At 38.7% G+C, this 21,262-nt stretch overlaps 1 protein-coding gene across 7 annotated transcripts in view; it reads left to right on the forward strand.

Moving 5' to 3' along the window:
• Positions 1-6,481: 6,481 nt before the first annotated feature.
• Positions 6,482-21,262, forward strand: part of HNRNPD (heterogeneous nuclear ribonucleoprotein D) — a 17,376-nt gene continuing 2,595 nt past the window's right edge. The window contains exons 1-9 of one of the 7 annotated variants that reach the window (XM_059667326.1): positions 7,060-7,081; positions 8,878-8,934; positions 14,524-14,570; positions 16,706-16,770; positions 17,771-17,939; positions 18,596-18,757; positions 19,819-19,947; positions 20,802-20,901; positions 21,014-21,160. In XM_059667326.1, coding sequence (XP_059523309.1) covers positions 7,075-7,081; positions 8,878-8,934; positions 14,524-14,570; positions 16,706-16,770; positions 17,771-17,939; positions 18,596-18,757; positions 19,819-19,947; positions 20,802-20,901; positions 21,014-21,160 — 883 coding nt within the window. In that variant the 5' untranslated portion in view covers positions 7,060-7,074. Of the gene's footprint in view, positions 7,082-8,877; positions 8,935-14,523; positions 14,571-16,705; positions 16,771-17,770; positions 17,940-18,595; positions 18,758-19,818; positions 19,948-20,801; positions 20,902-21,013; positions 21,161-21,262 lie in introns of all 7 variants that reach the window. The other 6 variants (XR_009448868.1, XM_059667305.1, XR_009448870.1 and 3 more) reach the window with 6 other exon arrangements.

Genomic DNA, 21,262 nt, shown 5'->3' on the forward strand with positions numbered 1-21,262 from the left:
GAAGCCGTGTGCACAGGAGAATGGATACCCGAGCCCTGCCACCCTCCCTGCCTGAGGCCCTGGGCTGGGAAGGACAGAGGCCTTATGGGCGAAGGATTTGAAGAGCAGACCGAAGCCCCTGGCCCCACCTGAGAGCTGGGAATATCAAACAGCAGGGCCTGCGAGGGAGCCCGTGTGATCTAGCAGCTCACGTGACAGACCTGCCAACGCCCTCCTTTATTCTGAGTCAGGAATTTTATGTTGAAGTTTTCAATAGCACTAAAGGTGAATGTGAGACTTTGATCCAAAAAAGAACTATTTCAGCCAGGCTGCTTTTGGTTTCCCATCATTGGTTTAACCAGTTTAAACAATAAAGGAAACTCACCGGTTTACAAAACTGAGAAGTCCAGGGGTATTGGCAGCAGATGAACAATTTTACCAAATACCCAGTTTCTTCCTACCTCCCCTCAGCGCACTCTACACCGTCTACTTCACCCCAGGCTGCCTGCAGCTTCCACTGAACCCCTCGTTCATAGCCAGCACTTCTCGCCCTGTAGCATAGCTTCTTTCTCACATACGTCCAGCAAATAAACTCTCATTTTTATTGCTCAGAAAAAAATAAAAATAAAAAAATAAACCCCTCCTATTACCAGTAGGACTATTTGATTATGTTTCACTTTTGAGCAACTATATTGAGAACTCTCAGTCCTGATGTAAGGAAGTGATTATTCTCATACAGTCTGTATGGGATAAAGAATATCAACTCAGAGCCACTGCAACAAAGGACAAAGCTCCAAATAGCCTCAGGACAGGAGACACATTCTTAACTTTTTTTGAGGCTTTCAATATTTGTTTGTTGTACCTTAATCTGGAAACCCCACATTTTCTGTATAATTATTTTAAATAATTATTCCCTTGAACTCTAGCTCCTATAAATTAAGTAAGACAATTATAAAATCACTAGAAGCCCGTTGCACGAAGATTTGCGCAATAGGCCTTCCTTCCCCTGGCTGCTGGCATCGGTTTTCCTCCAGCACCCGGGACCCAGGCCTTTGGTCCAGCCGCAGTGGAGAAGCCAAGCCTTGAGGCTAGGCTTTTCTCCTCTGGCCAAGCCTCTTCAGTCTTCAGTCTTCACTCTGGCTGGAGCCTTTAGTCTTCGCTCCACGCCTGTGTATGCAAATTAACCGCCATATTTGTTGGGTTAATTTGCATAGTCACTCTGACTGGCTGGTGGGTGTAGCAGAGTGACATCAATTTGCATGTTTCTCTTTTATTAGTGTAGATAGCTAAAAAGCTTAAATGTACATTATGACACAAAACCTGATACTATTTGGCTTCAGCCTTGGTCCCTGGAAAAAGAAAGACATCTATAGTATCTAACATTCTGAAACTCAGTTCAAATCCAAGTATTGTACTTACTGCAATACCTGAGGCAGGATTATGAAGTGGCTTTGGACAAACCCTAGCTGCAACAGCCAACAAATTTCATCCAAGAGCTTCAAAAAGGGTGAGAAAAAGAATTGGAAAAAGTTCTGAATTTAATGAAAATGACAGTATTATTCTTTATTGGAAAAATGGGCAATAATATTAACTCAAAACAGTCACATGACTACATTTAAATAATATCCTATTTGTAGATTTGCTTCTTGTCAGAAGCAATCAACCATGAGAAGCTTCATGACAGTAGCCTTTAACTCATCTCCGATACCCCCCACTCAGTCCATCATCCATAATGATCTGGATTCTTCTGGACACTTAAAGTTTGTCAAGTCATGCCTTTCCCCTTCTCAAAACCCTCACATAGTTTCTCATCGCATTTATAATAAAAGCAAAGTGCTAACTGCAGCTTACAAGGCCCTGGCTGACCTCATTCTTGGATACCTCTCAGGTATGATCTGTATGCTTTCTTCTCTTCACTGCATTCATTGAAAGTGCCATGTACCTTCCAGCCTTTACATTGTAGTCTTCCCTAAACTATGTGTATGGCTTTCTCTATCACTTCCCTCAGGGCTCTACTTAAAAAGTTATCTCCTTGTAGTCTTCTCTGACCACCCTATCTAAAATAGTACATAATCTGTCTATAGCTCCTTACTATTTTCCTTCCTATTACTACCTAAAATTATATAAGACATCTACTTAATTTTGTCTGCTGTTTGCCTCTCCCACTGAATCAAAGCTGAGATCAAGACTTTTCTGTTTTGGACACATATTCCAAGCAACAGAAATGTAAATGTGCTGTGTTCCATGGTTGAATGTGAACAAATCTAATTAGAAATAACCCCACTATTTATGTTCTAAGATACACTTAGAATAAAGATGGTACATTTTGGAGGTAGGAACTGATTGACTGCATGGAGTGGTATCAAGGACTCCATGATTTTTGCCAGGAACACATGGGTGGGTGGAGGTTTCATTTACTGCAGAGGAAGACAAGATGCTGATTTGTTGGGAAGGTGTTCTGTTTTGGACATCTAAAGCTTGAGATGCCTGTGGGACATCAAGTGGAGGTGTTAAGTATGCGTGGGCTATGTAGGTTTAGAGCAGTGGTTCTCAACCTTCCTAATGCTGCGACCCTTTAATCAGTTCCTCATGTTGTGGTGACCCCCAATTTCATTGTTACAAATTGAACGTAATTAAAGCATAGTGATTAATCACAAAAACAATATGTAATAATATATGTGTTTTCCCATGGTCTTAGGTGACCCCTGTGAAAGGGTCGTTCAACCCCCAAAGGGGTCATGACCCACAGGTTGAGAACTGATGGTTTAGAGTAAGATAATTACATTTCCTTATTGTCTGAATTATTTTGTTGTATTTTTAAATCCTTACCCAAGGATATTTTCCCATTGATTTTAGAGAGAGTGGGAGAGAGAAGGAAAGACAGAAACATCAGATGTGAAACACATCAATTGGATGCCTCCTGCATGCATCCTGACCAGGGCCCAAGCCAGGGAGGAGCCTGCAACTGAGGTATGTGCCCTTGACCAGAATCGAAACCGGGACTCTCTTGTCTTGCAGGCTGACACTCTATCCACTGAGCCAAACCGGCTAGGGCTGTTTGTTGGAGCTAGGTTTCTTTTAATTGAATTGAAAGGACTGTATTGTCATCTCTGGTTAAGCAGAACTCAGACAGACTAGGGCAGACTTGCTGAAGTAAAATCTGGCAATTCGCAATGATGGGGCCTCTATTTTGTCTAGTGAAGTGAGAGCTTCCTGAGAACCAGTCATGATGTTTGGGCAATTGGTCACTTCACCTAAAACTGCAAGCTAATTCTTCAATAAGATGCTTAAATCCTACTGAGAGTGTTCTGCAGGTGAGCAAATGACTATTTAGCATAGTTGTAGAAGAGGCTCAAATATGTGCACCTTGTATAGGAAATGCATTCTTCCAGCTGTTTCTTCGGAACACTGTTTATTCTAGGTTGCCACTTTAAAAAATTCGAGCTTCGGATATGCTTGCTCTGTTTGTACAGTGTATTTAGCAGATCAAAAATGTGATTCCTTGACTTAGATGTATACATTTTGTCCTGGGTAAAAGTGATTCGCTTTAATCTTAAATGAATTTTTTCTTTTTGCCTCTTATAAGTACTCTAGTTTTTTCTGCAGTTATTGCTTCACAAAAGCTGAATTCAATGAGGATCCAGTATTTCAGTGTGTTATCTGAAACACATCTGAACCTCCTGAAGCAATGGAATTTTTGACGTCATGGACTCTGAGAGGGGATATTGCTTCCTGGCAGTGGTTTGGGTTTCTCTAAGACAGTAATACATAATCTTCAGTCACTTAAACATTAAATTCTTACCTGTGATTATGGAATAAAAGTTTGGTTTTCTCCTTCTTAAGGAACTTCACATATCAGCAAGAAGTCTGAGAAAGTGTTTTTATGCCAGAGATGAAATGGGATGATGGGAAGCGAACTCTTTTAATTCCTTGGAAGCATACTTAGTTTGCCTCAAAGACATAACAGATTGGAAATATCTAGTACTTTGTCATTCTATAATTCAACTGACAATTATATGACAATTAGTCTACTCCGTATACATTTATGTATATCCCTAAGATACACAGAATACATTATCTTTGCTCTCCAGGAACTCATGATCTAGTACAACTACATACTTATAATAACAGAAGTAAGGATAAAGGGTTGTGTTAATGGATGATTAAGTCTGCCTCAGGGAGTCTAGGAAAGTTTCACAGAAGTAACATTGGATTGGGGTTTTGACGGATGAATAGGAGTTTACTAGGCAGGTGAGGAATGTGAAAAGAACTAGGATTGAAAGTGTGAGTCCTAAGAGGAATGTTGGTTGGATGTAGGAGCATAGGGTGCAGAGATTTGGACCATAATCTATAGAGACATGAGTGATATGGCATCATACATATGTAGTATACAGTAAAGGTGTTAGCTTTAAAATTATTCCTTTTTTTTTTTTACATCAATTCCAAAAAGTCCAGAAACAACTAGCCGACATGTAAATTAAAATGAACCTTTTGGGAAAGCCTATTACTTTGGTGGGGCATGTCCAAAGCTGTTGTGAGTGCAAAAGAATCCTCTCTTGAAGACAGAAAAGATTCAAGTTACTTTCCTTCAGGTGATCTCCTTAGTTGTCTCTAAATTGGAATATTTGGCTTGAGTACAAATACCTACTTTCTCCTCAGCTACTATTTTGACAGGTGGAGACATACCTGATCTTGACATTGCCTGTGTGTGATTTGCTTAATACAGTAATTCAGTAAGAATATATATGTGTATTCTTTTTAGTTTTCAATTACAGTTAACATTCAACTTTATATTAGTTTCAGGTGTATAGAATAGTGATTAGACATTTATATAACTTATGATAAGTCACAGGGGTGGGCAAACTTTTTGACTCGAGGGCCACAATGGGTTCTTAAACTGGACCGGAGGGCCAGAACAAAAGCATGGATGGAGTGTTTGTGTGAACTAATATAAATTCAAAGTAAACATCATTACATAAAAGGGTACGGTCTTTTTTTTTTTTTTTTTTTTAGTTTTATTCATTTCAAACTGGCCGGATCCTGCCCGTGGGCCGTAGTTTGCCCACGGCTGGCTCTAGTACCATCTGCCTTAATAACATACACAGTTATTACAATATTATCGACTATATTCCCTCTACTGTACTAGTAAGATTCTATTTTTAGGGCACTTTCAGAATTTGATCTGTACTCTTGAGTTTTGATTATTTGGTAATGTAAATTTTGCTAACTTGATTAATAATGAAAATTAGGTATTTTTAATCTTCCTATGAGATTTTTGGATAGTGTTCATTTAGTTACAGAGCAGAAAACAAATATTTAAACTCTTCAGAGTTCTTTGCTGTATTTTGCATTAATCTTTGTTTCCCCAACTCCTGGGCACATGCTAAACAAGCAAATAATTACTTGTTGCGTAAAGAAGCACCTAGAAACTGTATTTTCTTCTGGGTGTACTGCATGAACCTGCAAGTCTCAAAGCCCAAATAATCCAGCTTTCAGCCAAGGCATTTGGGATTTCTAACAGGTCTATTAAAGACATTTACTGTTACCCTGCACGAAACGCCTAGCGGTGTGTGAAAAACACACCCCGGCCGCCCACACAGCAAACTCGGACACCTTGTAAAGATGATTCACAGCATTTATATAGTCTACTTAGGACAAGGACTAAAAGTCATTAAAATGAAATGAACCCTGGGCTGATCTAACACTTCCCAACTCCCAGTATTTTCAAATAATCGTGGTAAGGTTTCAGGATTTCAAAGAAAGCAAGCAAAGCAAAACCACCCCTGTTCCTTAAAACACACAAGTTACCTCCTTCTTTAGACGAAAACTTTTCAGGAGAAAAGCAGGCACGGAAAACTCTTACTTTGGAAAACCCATCCTAAACGAAAAAAGAACTAATCGCCAGTGGCCTCGGCCCGCCCGCCGGAGGTGGGCACGCGTGGAGGCGGCCGCCGGGGAAACCTCAATGTCACCCGGGCGACGCCGGCGGGCGGAGCGGCCGCAGTCAGTGCCCGCGCGCAGCCGCCGCGGCGCCCCGCGGCCGGGCGACGAGCGGGGCACCGCCAGGCGCCGCTCCGGGCAGAGCGGACGCGGCTCGGAGACCGCACCGCGGGGAAGCCTCCTTCCTCCGACGGGGAACCACTCGGACTGAAGGGGCAGCGCGTGCGTCCCTCCCAGCTCCACCTCCACGCCGCAGGCGCGCCGGCCGCCCGGCCCCCGCCCGCCGCTGAGGAGTGCAGGTCGGGTGGGGGTGGAAGCCAGCCCGGAACCCCCGGGGGCGGGGCCGAGGAAGGGAAATCTCTAGCCGCGCCTTCGACACCGCGCTCCTTGTTCTCGATGGTCCCCGCGCGGCCGTCTTATCGAACGCCACTTCCGGTTCCTTTTAAAGGCCCCACGCTGTGCGGCGCGGCGCGGCGCAAGCCAGAAGGTATAAAAGGGAGCGAGAAGGCGGGACCGAGGAGGAAGGGGAAAAAAAAAAATAGCTGTCGAGGGGGCGGGGGAGGTGCAAAGGGCGCGCTCGCGCGTCACGTGACCGGGACGCGCCGTTCTTCCGTCGGCCATTTTAGGTGGTCCGCGGCGGCGCCATTAAAGCGAGGAGGAGGCAAGCGCGGCCGCCGCTGCTGCCGATTCTTTTTTAGTGCCGCGGCCGAGAGCGGGAGTGCGCGCCGCGCGAGAGCAGGAGGCGAGGCGGGCAGGCCAGATAGAGGCGCAGGAGCCTTCGCAGCCGCGCGCGCCTTCGCTGCCTTGTTGTGTGCCTCGCGCGGTACGGCGGGCGCGCGGCAGCGGCGGGGATTACTTTGCTGCTAGTTTCGGTTCGCGGCGGCGGCGGCGGCGGGTGTCGTCTCTTCGGCGGCGGAGGCAGTAGCACGATGTCGGAGGAGCAGTTCGGAGGCGACGGCGCGGCGGCGGCGGCAACGGCGGCGGTAGGCGGCTCGGCGGGCGAGCAGGAGGGAGCCATGGTGGCGGCGGCGCCAGGGGCATCGGCGGCGGCGGGAAGCGGAGCCGGGACCGGGGGCGGCACCGCGGCCGGAGGCACCGAAGGGAGCAGCGCCGAGTCGGAGGGGGCGAAGATCGATGCCAGTAAGAACGAGGAGGATGAAGGGTGAGTAAGGGGCGGCCCGGGATAGCCAGGCCCAACTCTCCCCCCTCCCCCTTCCCGCTCCCCGCCATTAGGCCTCGCTCCCGCTCTCCGCTCGCCCTCCGGGTCCCCCTGCAGCCGCCTGGCGCTGTGCCCCTCTTCTCGCCGCGGGGATCCCCGGGGGCGCTCACTGCCTTCGCCCCGTGCCCGCCCGCCGCCCCCTCCCCCATCACACACGTTTCCACCTTTAGCCATCACCACGCTGCTCCGCGGCCCGCCCTTATTCCCTCCCTTGCCCTGCGTCTCCTCCCACCGACTTAGCCGCCAGGATTTTTTCCCGCCTGTCGAGGGCACCTTCCCCCCCTCGTCCCCGTCTTGACTGCTCCCGGTTTCTGAAGTCCAGGGCGTAAAAAATGCAGACAGATACCAAGCCTTTATGCAACTAAGGTTTATTTGGGGCGACTCGCTCCAGCATCCCGAGACGATGCGATTGTTTTACAGAGTACCTGCTTTGGGGAACGTGTAGGCTTCCACCTGTGCTCCCGTTTCGGCTTCAGGCCGACTTTTATTTATTTATTTTTTAGTATTTTGAAGAAGTTTGGCCTCGATCTCTTCGCTTTTTTTTACTGTACGCTATCGCACAGCGGCTTGCTTACCCTAGCCCCTATTTTTCAGCCTAGGGGACAGATTGGACGAGGCGAAAGTCCCCGAGTCGCCTCGCCTGTGGGTGCCTTGGTTCTGCCCCACGGCTCCGGGTCAGTTCCCGGTCGGCGGGGCCGGCCCTGGACGGGAACTGTTCTGCCTCGGGCTGCGGGCTGCCCTGCCCCCACCCGCCGCGCTGCACTCACCACGCACCCTTCTCTCGCTCTCAGCTGCTGGGTTCCCCCTTGGTTCCTACGGATGGTACTCTTACCCACTTTACTTTTTCTGTGCCATTTCCATTTTTTTTTTTTACAAAATCCTTTTTCCCCCACCCGGGGCCCAGGATCCTTTTTTTGGTCTCTTGATTTCTCCTTCCTGCTCTTACCCACTGTTACAGGAGGCCCACCAGCCTTTTAAAAAATGAACAAATCCTGTCTTATGCTATGGCATAACTTTTTTGTTTTGCAGGTTTTTAAATAGTAACTTGCTCCCTCCCATTGGAAATGGTTGTGCACCTTACTTAAAGCTGCACTTAATATATATTAAAATGCAGCATTTGGGAGCGGGAGTTAGCAGGAGGGACTAAATCGGGGTTCTTGGTTGGGTTTTCTTAACTCCTGTTACTACCGATCTTGGGTTAAGCTTCCAATCCTTTTTGTAGTGTGTGTGTGAGAACTTATTTCATTATAACAAGGGGAAAAGTGTTGGAAGGTAAAAGCAGTTGGGAAAGAGCACAAGATTTGGAGGGAGGAGAGAGAAGCACTTTGGAGTACAGGATTTAATCTAAGCCCAGACAGACTTGTCCGGCTGTTTGCTGACTGCTGACTGGGAGACGAGGTGGGATAGGAAACTAGCTTTTCTTAATTAATCTTGAATAATGTATAGCTTAATTTAAGAAAGGGTTATGTTAAATATTTGGAAACTTAAGCCTTACTATTTTGGTTTTTGTTTTCTGAATTCTGTTATTTGGGCAGAGGTACCAGAATGAGTAATTGTATAACTTGCTGTTTGGGGCAGGCTTCCTGTTAACCTTGATTTTTCAAATCACAAAGTAGCTGCCTTTGTAGTTATCTACTGTTGAACTGAAGTGTAAATTAATTAAAGTTTTTAACCCTAACAATGTCAAAAACTAAAACTAGAATTTTGATTGGTTGCTGTACCGGTTGTTAATTCCCTAGCCATTCAAACTCCTCCCCACGACACTCTGAAGCAGCGACGACACAGCGGGAAGAATGGTAAAACTTTTACATTTTATTTCTGTATTATAAAGGTTTCAATAGTCATAACTTGGAGAGGCTGTGTTTTGGTTTGTTGCCCATTGACTCCCCAGGAAATTCTAGACATTAGTACAGTAGGATATCTTGTACCTGGGATATAAAACCTTTTTAGGTATCATGAGTGATCTTTGGGCAAAACTGATGCTATTACATGGTTTTTGTTCTGTGGTAATGCATGTAATTGTGGTTTGGCCAATTAAAGCTTAATATAATTAGTAATGATTTTTTTTTAATCTGGGCAAGAAAAAACAACAAATTTCTAATTTTATTTTTGTTTTTAAGAAAAAGATAATTTTGGAATTATAAGTTTAGTGCTAAATGTGAAGGTTACTTGATATAAAATCTTGTGTTTAAAATGTCTTGCATGTTAAATACTGAAATATTCAGGAGATGTCAAAAGTAAAATAATTTTAAAAGTAGCATTGTGTATATATATATGCAAAACTGTATTTTATCACCAAACCTATTTATTTACAAATATACCTTTAAGAATTGATATGTACTATTCAAAGGTGGGCTGATGTGGCTTTCCACTAAAGGTCTTAAATTAGATTTTTTATTTTGTGTGATTTGGCTGGAATGTTAATTACAGTTGGTTGACATGTTCACAGTTGCATGACTTCTCTTGGGAAGGCTAGTAGATTGACTTTTTTATATTATTCCTTTTCTCTAAAGCTCAGTCTTTCTTTAGGATTATATTAGAGTTTTCCAGGAGTTTTTTTATCCACCACTACTGGAGCATGGAGGGCCAGTAATAGATAGCTGACTTACATGTACAAATTACATTCTACAAAGAGCCCAGTAGGGATAACATTTAACTTGAGCTTTTCTTGTTACTGTATTCTCATCCACGGAAATCTGTCCAGTTTTATATTGGAGATAAAGCAGATTGGAAGCAGCAGTAGTCTAAAGGGAAAAGCAAAAGAAGAAACTGGGGTCAGAGTTGGACATAAAAAATAAAAATGTTTCTGATGAAAATTATACTCTCATACTGATACGTTACTGCTAATAGTGACACACTAAGATTAAAGGATAACTGTACTTGGTTTTTCTACTCCATTATATATTTCCAAATCTTGTGTAAGCAATTATTTTCAGTAATTTGAAAGGACCATAAACTTAGGTTATTGTTTTACTCTTGTAAGAATTATACTTGCCTCGCTACCCAGTAGTATAACTTCACAAGTTTTTTGAGTGACCTCTCAGGAAAAATTGGCAGTTAAATATTTATAGTTTAATGAAAGTTTTAGATTCAGTCTGATTATTACCTATTGAAAATAGGAGGTGCACTTTAAGCAAATTTACATTTAACAAATAATACTTTTCATTTTTAAAGTCTTAATATTTGACCTTTTAAAATTATTTCCCACCCAGCCTCATCCTATTAATATAATACTGTTTTACTTTTTGAACAAAAAAAACCCCCTCAAGACCATTAAACAACTTTTTTGTGTCTGTGCACTTGCCACCCTATCCTTTTTCCTTGTCTTCCTGTTTGAGGGACATTGGACAGCAATTTCATAATAGTCTCAATAGTGAGGATAAGACTGCTTACTAGATGTAAAATCATGTAAATTTAATTTCTTAAACACATTTCTGCATGTATTTCTTTTTGCAATTCTAACTTGGGAATAAAGTGATTACAGTTTCATACTAAAATATTTTTAAAATCATTGTGTTGTAGACTTAAAAGTTTTCTCAAAATCTGAATATAAGACTAAACAGCAGTTTTGAGGAGGGCATGCCTATTACATACCTCGAATAGATGTTTCCACAGTTTACTATGGGCTTTTGGAGTAATTTTCATAATAAAATGCCTTCCTGAATTCACTTCATTTTAATCTTTCCAACTTTAATATCTTAATTTTTATTGAGAAGCTTTTGCATTGGAGTTTCCTCTTTGGGTATGGACTCATGTTCTCCACAGGGCTGCAGTTCTGTTAAGATAGATGCTCGAAAATTAGTGTCTGGCAAAATGGACATGCCATGTAGCAAAGCAATTGTTAAATTCTCATGCTCAGTGGAAAACTATAATTAGCTTTTAGACACTTTTACAAAATAGGTACATTGACTGGTTTGCATTGGATTGGGCAGGAAGCAAAATAGTTCTATTCAGTTATAGCAATACTTTTCTAATAATAGGATGTTTGATCTAATTACTAGTGTATAAACTCTAGTGTGATTAGCTTGTTTGGAAATATAGGTTCTCCTTTTAATTTTTAAGAAATGGGACTATACGTTTTTGTTTTAAATATTTGAGATCATAGTATACGCTGGTGCTTTGGGGCATTCTGAACACTATTTGCTCTGTAAAACAATTTTAGAACAGTCTCATGCCAACTTTACTGGCCTTTGAGTCAGTAAACTTGAGACCCTGAGTAGATGGGGTTTGAATTATAGCATTCTTTGGAACCTTTGACAGGTTTCCAGTGTTTTAATTGTAGCAATTGATGTCCCCAAGTCTTGAGGTAATGAACATATAAGATACTATAAAAATCACCTGACCTTATGGGTTTGGAATTAGAGAATATCATTGAAGTTTTTCGGTGCTCATTTTTGAGATAAATATACTTGCCTTAGCCTGTTTTTCCTCAAGTCGTGTGACATCTATAAACTAGTTGTTTATTCACTGTGTAGTTTTAATATTGCCTGAGTATTCTGTCATGTAAGGCTACCCTAATATAAGAAAGTCTTTTCTACTGTGATTTATGACCAACATGTAGGATGGTTCATTTTAGTCTTCAAGTGATACATGCCATATTTGAAAACATTTAAAAAGGAACTTCTTTCCTATTCTACTTAAAGTTGTGCACCTCAGAGGTGTGCAAGTTCACAAATGGAGTGAAACATAACTTTTGTTAGTTCAAAGTTTTATTTCACTTTAGTTCTGCTTCAACATTTTAGTAGATAGGGCACTGAACTGGATGCTGGAAGCGTGGGATCTGTTTCTCTTACTTCACTTCCAACAGTGTGGTCTCAGGTAATATAACATGTTTGTTACTTGGTTTGCTGATCTATGTGTTGGAGACAACTGCTCACCACAGGAAGATTGACTACATAGCTTGCTTTCAGTTTGTGTGTATTTGTCCTGTGTCTTAATAGTAGATACTGCCAGTGATTTACTCCTGTGGAGTAAAGGTAAGCATGTTTTAGTTTCTGGAGTATTATATTGTGCATTGGAGCTAGATATTTAAGAGAGGTGGGGTGGGAAGACTTATTGGCAGTGTTTGGCCAATAGTTAGGGTGATAGTTTAAAGTATTGGGTCATGTTCTGTAAATTCCTGCTTACCTAGACTTGAAACTATCACAAAGCCCAAACAACTAGGAAAATCCCCCTGTAGCCCTTTGAAAAAGGTGAAAACTATTAGCAAGTAATAAAAAAGCAACCAACAATGTCATGGGATGAATCTTCTATAATTTTTCCCTTATACTATTAAAAAGTTAAAGAATTGCGGGATTCTTAAATTTCATCAGTAAAGATAAAAATCATTTTCTGAGTTTAGTGTTGATATTTAAATTGATTTCCAATGCATATTGTTATAGAATAGTGAATGTAGTAATCTCAGTTAACCAGAACCTTAGCCTCTAGGTTAAGGAAACCCTATTCCTTAACCCCTAGGTAGATGGGACTTACAAAACTTGAGAGTTTATTTGAAAAGTAAAAATACAAGATGTCATTCCTGTCTTGGAATAAAATGAAGAAAAAGGGGAGATTTGAGGTTAAACCTTTAAAGTTTATTTAAAACCGGTCATGTTTAGTTTATTAGCTATTACGTTTTCAACTTAGTTTTTCTTTTGTCATTTCAGTTCATTCTAAAGTATAAAGTAATGACATTTAATAATATACTAAGCTAGAAAAATTAATGTTTTATAATGACTTGCTAAAAGTTTGCAAACTATTTCTAAAGGTATGTTTTACACAGAATCTAAAATGATTAATGTGATACTATTTAGTTGAAAAAAGTAAACCCATCCCTTCCATTATAGGTAACTGGTGGCTTTAAAATCTATAATTTCTAAGGGGGAAAAAAGTGTTGGTGAGATTTCATTATACTTAATTTAAGATTTTAAAGGAATAACTACAGTGATAAAATACCAAGAAATTTATTTAAATAAAGGTTAGTGGTATGCTTGAGTAACATTTTGAAAGGTGACAGTGATTGGCTAGTCAAATACTTGAAATGTAAATCACGTTTACATTTTGTTGTATTTTTTAAACTGTCAGAACTTGTTATGAAACCACGTACGAAGATCGTGATTTGTTCGGAAGTGTTTGAGAGTTATAGAATTGGGGGGGGGGGGCGGGAGACGGGGGGCAGGGAGCGGGTCCCTATTCCAAAATTGAAAGTCTAATGATGCTTATAATTTTACCTTGAATAAGATATTTCACACTAAAGACTTGTTAGGGGAAGTAACTTGAAATAAAATACTGTTGGTTTTGGAATGTTAAACCCAATGACCTCAAAAGTACAGAGAAAAAGTTCCTTAGATGGGAAAAAAATAGAAGTATTATATCAGAGCATTTCCCACCAACCAGCTCTGCTCCATATGTATTGCCTTTTATATTTTGAAATTATTCCTTACTAACATTAACTGGTGTAGAGTACAGACTGGTGTTTATGTAGAGACACAGTAGTCATAAGATGATTTTTGGAATTAAACTTTAGTCTTAGACAACCTGATTTTCACTCTACATACATTTTTTTACATGGGATATTTAAAAATTTCTGCGTTAAGTCTGAAAATAATCTTAGGATCCATTATATAAAATTCATCCTGACCTTTCCTCTTAATGTTGGAAATGTCATATAGTTTATGCAGATTTAAGTTATGCCATTGAATACATGAAAAAGTTGCTTTGTTAAATTATATTTAGATATTTAGATTGTGCTCTACCACTTCTAAATAATAACTTATTTTCATTGAGCATCAGACTATGTTCTGTGCCCTTTTAATATGCTAATTTAAGGTAGGCTCTTAGTCTTTTGTTTTGTTTTCTTTTATAGATGTGGAAACAATCATGGAATTTTTTTCCCCCTTTGGGGTCACAGTTAGTAAGTGGTGGAGGTAGGATTTTGGTTTACTGCCTCTAAATTTATTTTCTCTAAAGTATATCCTACAAAGCAGCCTAAATTTCTAAAAGACACTGGATAGCATTTAGATAAGTCATTTGCACTCAGTTATAAATTTTGCCTGTCATTTACTGTAATATGGGGTAAAATCAATATCAGTAAAAGTAGAGACTTCAATTGTTGAGTGGGTGTTCTAAATTGAATAGTATATTGCCTTTGGGGTGCTAAATACCTTATAGGTAGAATTCAAAAACTCAATGGTTAATAAATTACTGTAGGTGAAGTCCTACATTTTAATTGGGGTTATTGATTTACTTTTAAAACTAAAGATCAAATTTTAAACTGTATTCCAGCATTAGGAGCTCGTTTTTGTTGGTACTTGAACAAATCTTGTGATGTAGTTATAACTTGGCTGCTTAGGATTTTCTGACGTTCTATCTGTACTTCATTGTAAAGTGTTTGCACATCTCTGCAGGAGTGACAGCATCTTGGAAGTCAGTCTTTGTATTCAAGGCAGCAGAGGTAATCTGGATGGACAATAGGTATTGTGCTTTAAGCAAGATACAATAATATAAAACATAGAGATTTTAAATTGGTATCATCTTATACCATCTCAATTTGAGGGAGAGCATGTCAGAGTGCTGATGTTCTAGAGAGGCAAAATAAGTTCCCATTTATCCAGAATTCAGATAACACTTTACTGTACCATACTTTCATGTTTTGGTGTACCTATTGAATAAAAGATGGAATGTATTTATATTTAATATGTTCCATTTAGTACAGATCGAATGGACTTGGTACAGTTTGTGTTCATTGTAGTATATTTACTTGTCTGGTAATCTGTTATGCAGCAACCATACTTAGAGCAGAAGAAAAAGTGATTTTTGGCCTACCAAATGGAAATACATTTGCCTCAGAAGAGCCACTAAAACTCTTACTCAGACTACTGTATACTTTACATAAAATTTGGAAAGTTTGAATTTCACCTACCTATCCTACCAAAATGGGTGGTGGAAGGCCTTTTAGAACAGCAACTGGTGACTAACCTGGCAAAAATGGAAGTAACTTCCTAAAATTGCTAAGACATGGGATGTACTAAGTGTGTTAATAAATAGCTCTAATTTATAGTAGTATGATATATTTGGGATGACTGACCTGAACAGTGTCAAATCATGATTACTCTACTTAATTAAGGCAGAAGGGTGATATGTTGTAGATGAAAATATTTTATTCCAAATAATTGAATGCTAAAGAACAGTTGGAGAGAGATTTGGGAAGGCTGGCAGTGCCTTAAGGAAGGTGGAATATTTGGCTTTTGTTCTTTAAAGGTGTTGGATAGCTGAAGTTTTCTACATGTTTTGCTCTAAATATTTTGAGAAATAGTAATCTTAATATATAAATTACAGTTGGCCAGAATATTTTATATTCTAAAAATGGAATTTGATGGATTAGGAAGGATAGCATCTTCAGTGACCTTTTCAGTTCTGAGGTAGACACAGTTAACGACTTCTCTACCAAAGACTATTAAAGGTGGGAAGTTTCTTTGGAGAGCACTTTTATAGGGCTAGTTAATGAATTAGTATGCTTATCTAATATTTAAGAAAACTGACTTCCTATGCTGTAAAAAAGACATTCGGGGCTTGTGAGTAATAATAGAACATGCCTCATTCTTGGTGTTAGAATTTATTTCTTTGCGATTGTTTTTTCTTAGTTTAAGATAATCCAATATAAACATTGCCTTGGTAAAATAAAATTAAAACTAGTTTTGTCTCAAATACAAAAGCCTTATTTTAAAAAGCTAAAGTTGAAAGGCAAGAAAATTTTGTGTCTGGTCTGTTAGATATTTAGAGGCTGAAATAATTTCAAACCTAAATTATTGGTGAAAACTAATATTTACAGAATTGGTAATTTAAAATTTAAATTTCAGCTTGAAGTTGTTTCTGTTCTGGAACTTGTAATGGATAAATGAGCAAGAGGTCATTGCTTTACTAGTCAGTTTTCTCATCTTTAAAAAGAGTTACGTCCTAACCTTGAAAGTGTAAATGTTGGTAATGAATTTTCATCTATGAAGGAAGTTCTCTGGATCTTTAGGTTAAAAAATAAGGTGTTTAAGGCAACTTAAGTGACTAGGATTGGATATTACAAGGTGTATTACTTGAATGAAAGAAAATGTAATTGAAAATACCTCAACTCCCTCCCTCCCCCCATTGAATTAGCAATAAATGTGAATACCTATACAACATGGATGTTTTGGTTATGTTCATTTGATTATAAAATACAAAAAAAGGGTTAATAAAGGTTACTTTAAGCGTGGAAATTTTACCAGAGAAAATCCAGAAAGTTAAGCATATAAAGGGCCCAACTCTAGAAACATGTACAAGTTGAAAACCTGACCTGAAGTGGGAAGCACAATGTATGCCTTAAGTAAGATTTCTTTTTCATTAAAAGTTAACTTTGTTATTAGAAGTAAAAATAAGTTCATGGGTAAAATAGTAAGATCAGTAACACCTCAGTTAATCTGGCATCTTTAGGGAGAAGCAGAAGCAAGATCTTATTCTAGGGATAAAATTGGCTTCTTGTTGCAAGAATTGGCTTTAGTGGTAATATTTTAAAACCCACAAGGTGTTGATATTTTCTGCTTTAATTTCTTTCCACAGCTGGAAGTTAGTACCACATCCCCATCCCTACCCCGACCCACCCCAGTTATAAAGATGATAAATCGGTGAGCAAGGATGATTTTATTCCCTGATGAAATTGTTAGCCCTCACATAACAAATTCTGACAGTTTACCCTTAAAATAAAAATCTCCAGTCCTGTCTCTTTAAAGGGTAGAAGGTATGTCATATGATAGTTCTTTTGTGGAGGCGCACTTAGGGCACAGATCTAAAAAGGATCACAGAGTTGCTAGATCTGAGCTTTATGGCCTTTTGCTGTTTACAAAAAGATAAATTTTTTAGTAATATATATTTTTGTTCTTAAAGTGTCTTAGTGGTTTCTATTTACCACCAGTCACTTTTAGCATTTTAACGGTTTACATATTTTATTGCTGGTTAACTGAGGTTCTACTGTAAATAACTCATCTAGGTTAATTAGTGGATTGTGCTTCAATGGATAATTCTTTTTGTTCACTGAATTGTTCAATGATCACTTTTGTCTTTATTAAGGACTTCAGATGAAAAAACTTGGTTAACAACTTAATTGTGATGTGAGATTTAGAATTTTCCATTGTATGTGCTAAGAGTTTCGTTAATGGGAACTATTAAGTAGAAAAGAAGTTCAGCATAGACACGCTGTCACTCTGATCAGTGGGGAATAAATAGCCTTTTTATACGTATAATGAAGGGTTGGAAGGGAAATTTGAAGCTAAAATTCTGTATTTTGCTGTTACCAACATTTAACTTGTAATTTAAGAAAGACTTAATGTACAGGTTTTTTTTACTTTGGGGAGACATTATCTTTGCTAAGTCAAAAAACTTAATCTGCTGCTTGCTCACTATATTGTAATTATGCAGGCGCAGCAGTGATAAAGCAAAACTTTCCAAAACTGGAATAGGGTGTTCTTGATATGTGGTTATGTAGGAAGAATGACATTTTCACATACTGCCCAGTAAATTGGTGCAGTCTGAAAAAGGAGATTATTGATGTCGATACTTAGGGCAAAGTTTGTTTTTGTTTTTTTGTGTTTTTTTTTAGCATTTTAATATTGCTTTTTGTCTTTACAGGAAAATGTTTATAGGAGGCCTTAGCTGGGACACTACAAAGAAAGATCTGAAGGACTACTTCTCCAAATTTGGTGAAGTTGTAGACTGCACTCTGAAGTTAGATCCTATCACAGGGCGATCAAGGGGTTTTGGCTTTGTGCTGTTTAAAGAGTCGGAGAGTGTAGATAAGGTAGTGTGTTATGTGTTCTGATTAATTAATAATTAAAAATGTTGATAGCTTGATAAAATTAATTTGCCCATTTGTGATTTTCCCTTTTGCAATAATATGAAGAGATACAGTTCTCGCCATTACATTTAATGAAGAGTTAGATTCAATAATTGTTTACTGCACCAACTATAGTTCTGATAAAAAATTTAAAAATATGCCCAAGTATAAAAATAATTTATTGAATACGTGTATTCTGTGTGCCAGGCTCTACTAAATTAAAATTAACTTTAAAAATATTGAGACTTAAAGATGACTAATAAAAAGGATGCGCTGGGACAAGTTTATAGAAGTACAGTTCTTTTTTTTTGAAATTTGCTAAGCAAGAAACTTAACTGAGTCATTTTGACTTGGACTAAGGAGAAGAGGCAATCATTTCTCTATTGCTGATAGTTAGAGATGTTTTGTAGTTATTGATTTTGGTCTTCCATCCTGGTTCTTACCTTTATGTTTAAATACTGGTGTCACATCACTACAATTTGACAGTTTAATCATGAGCCAGTCAACATATACTTAGCCTTAGCTATATTAATTTACCTATAATTATATTTAGATAAGTTAATATTAGTCTCTGAACTTAAGATATACATATTTAAAATAAAAAACTTCAATTTCCTTAGGTCATGGATCAGAAAGAACATAAATTGAATGGGAAGGTGATTGATCCTAAAAGGGCCAAAGCCATGAAAACAAAAGAGCCTGTTAAAAAAATTTTTGTTGGTGGCCTTTCTCCAGATACACCTGAAGAGAAAATAAGGGAGTACTTTGGTGGTTTTGGTGAGGTATGTGATATTTTGACCCAGTTTTCTTTCCAGATTAGTGGAATATAATTGTCACATTAAGAGTTTTTCAAAGTTTTAAACAGATTATGCAATTATTTTTGCAATGATATTGTGAATTATTAGCAGATCTTTAAAGGTTGGATGATTGCATTTTTCCATTTATTGAACTATATGCATAGCACTGCTGTGCATGGTAAAAAAGATGAAATAGACATTCTTATCTCATAGAGTTTACTATGTTAATAGAAAAAATAAAACAACATGAAGAAATCCAGATTGGATTACCTGAGAGAAGGAAATGGTTCAGCTGAGATTAGGAAAAGAATGAATTAAGAATAGGGTTTGGTGTCTTCTAATTTAAGTACTTGTATATGTGCAAATTTTATTAGGCTAAGTATAGACAGTGAAATAGAAGTTTCTTTTGTGGATTAATGATTTAAAGCTGAGGAATATATGACTTTGAGCTGCAAATATAGTTTGCAGATATAGCTCGCAGGCATCTTTTGCTTGATTTACAACTGAAGCATGTTTTGATAGTATTTAGAAGTGGAAATATTTCCCACAAAAATCTGAATATCTAGCTTTCTTAAATATTTATAAGAGTAAGCAACTTTGGAACTGCTTTCTTGTATGCAACAGCCATCTAAGGGGAGTAGACGTTTCCACCTTTGGGCAATCATATGTTCTTCAGTTTTCGGTGCTCCTCAACACACTCTATTTTCTCCCAAATGCGGTCTCTTTTATTCTGTTTTTCTTGAAATTGACTTTCCTTCTGCTTGTTCTTGATGGGCATTTGAGTTTGTGACCTTTGAATTAGATAGCAAATATTAGTTCCTGTGACACTTGTTTTTATAAATATGTTTGAAGACATTTTAGGTAAGAGTGGATGTTCTAATTCGATGAATTCTTTTCAAAGATTAGAATTAATGGAGAGAGACACAGCATATTAGAGCCTGAGGGCCAAATATATGTTTTCTTTGTGCACTTATCCCCACTAAAGTTGTGCTCTTATTGTTAGTAACGTGCAAACTAAGGCATTAAAACTTACTTTTTTATGCCAGGTGGAATCCATAGAGCTCCCCATGGACAAATCCAATAAGAGGCGTGGATTCTGCTTTATTACCTTTAAGGAAGAGGAACCAGTGAAGAAGATAATGGAAAAGAAATACCACAATGTTGGACTTAGTAAAGTAAGTTAGCTTTCATTTAATTGCAGACTTATAAAACTAGCTTTTTAAAAAGTATAATCATACAGCTTTTTGTAAAGGCTTTCTTTGACATGCTTGTGCTTTAAAGATGTTTCATTGGCTCCTTGTTTGTCACAGTCATTGATCAACTTTTTTTGGTTTGATTGGGGAGCAAGAGAGAAACATTTTTTTATTCCTCACCCAAGGATATTTTTCCATTGATTTTTAAAGAGAGGGAAAGACAGAGAAATATCGATGTGAGAGAAACACATCGATTGGTTGCCTCCTGCATGAGCCCTGACTAGGGCCCAGGGCTGGGGAGGAGCTTGCAACCCCAGGTATGTGTCCTTGACTGGAATCAACCCCGGATCCTTTGGTCCTCAGGCTAAGGCGGGAACTAATTTTTAAAAAATATATTGTTTATTGATTTTTAGAGAGAGGAAGGGAGAGGGTGAAAAAGACAAAAACATTGATATGAGAGCGAAATATCGATCGGCAGCCTCCTGCACGGCCCCAACCAGGGATGGAGCCTGCAACCCCAGGCATGTGTCCTGACTGGGAATCAAACTGGCCACCTTTCAGGTGATATCCAACCAATTGAGACAAACTAGCCAGGATGAAACTTTATTTTTGAGTGAATTTTTGTCTAGGCTTTACCAAAATACATTTTTTAAAAAGTAGGATGTAGTAATGTATTTCAAGCAAATACTTTTTGATATCAGAAGTAATTATTTTTTTAAGTACTAATGGTTTTAGTTGGTAAACAGATTAGCCAGCTGTATTTTAGACAGTATTGGCCATTCTGAATTCAAAACAATATTATTTTTTGATTCAGTATAATATTTTTCTTTTTTTAGTGTGAAATAAAAGTAGCCATGTCAAAGGAACAGTATCAGCAACAGCAACAGTGGGGATCTAGAGGAGGATTTTCAGGAAGAGCTCGTGGAAGAGGTGGTGGTAAGCTAGAGCCTAAGTTTACTCTATCTTAAGCTTTTCTGCTTTTTAATTATCCTGAAGTAAAGATCTTTGCTGATCTTCTGACTTTAGTGAACCTATTAATGTGCTGCAGGCCCCAGTCAAAACTGGAACCAGGGATATAGTAACTATTGGAATCAAGGCTATGGCAACTATGGATATAACAGCCCAGGTTACGGTGGTTATGGAGGATATGACTACACTGGTTACAACAACTACTATGGATATGGTGATTATAGCAGTAAGTACTATACTTTTTATATTAACTGCTATTTGACATTTATTTTGTACAAATTTGGATAGGTAGAAAGGTTAGTGTAGCTTTGCCAAGTGCAAACTTCTT

Source organism: Myotis daubentonii, chromosome 1, assembly GCF_963259705.1.
Source record: "Myotis daubentonii chromosome 1, mMyoDau2.1, whole genome shotgun sequence".
Lineage (NCBI taxonomy): Eukaryota > Metazoa > Chordata > Mammalia > Chiroptera > Vespertilionidae > Myotis > Myotis daubentonii.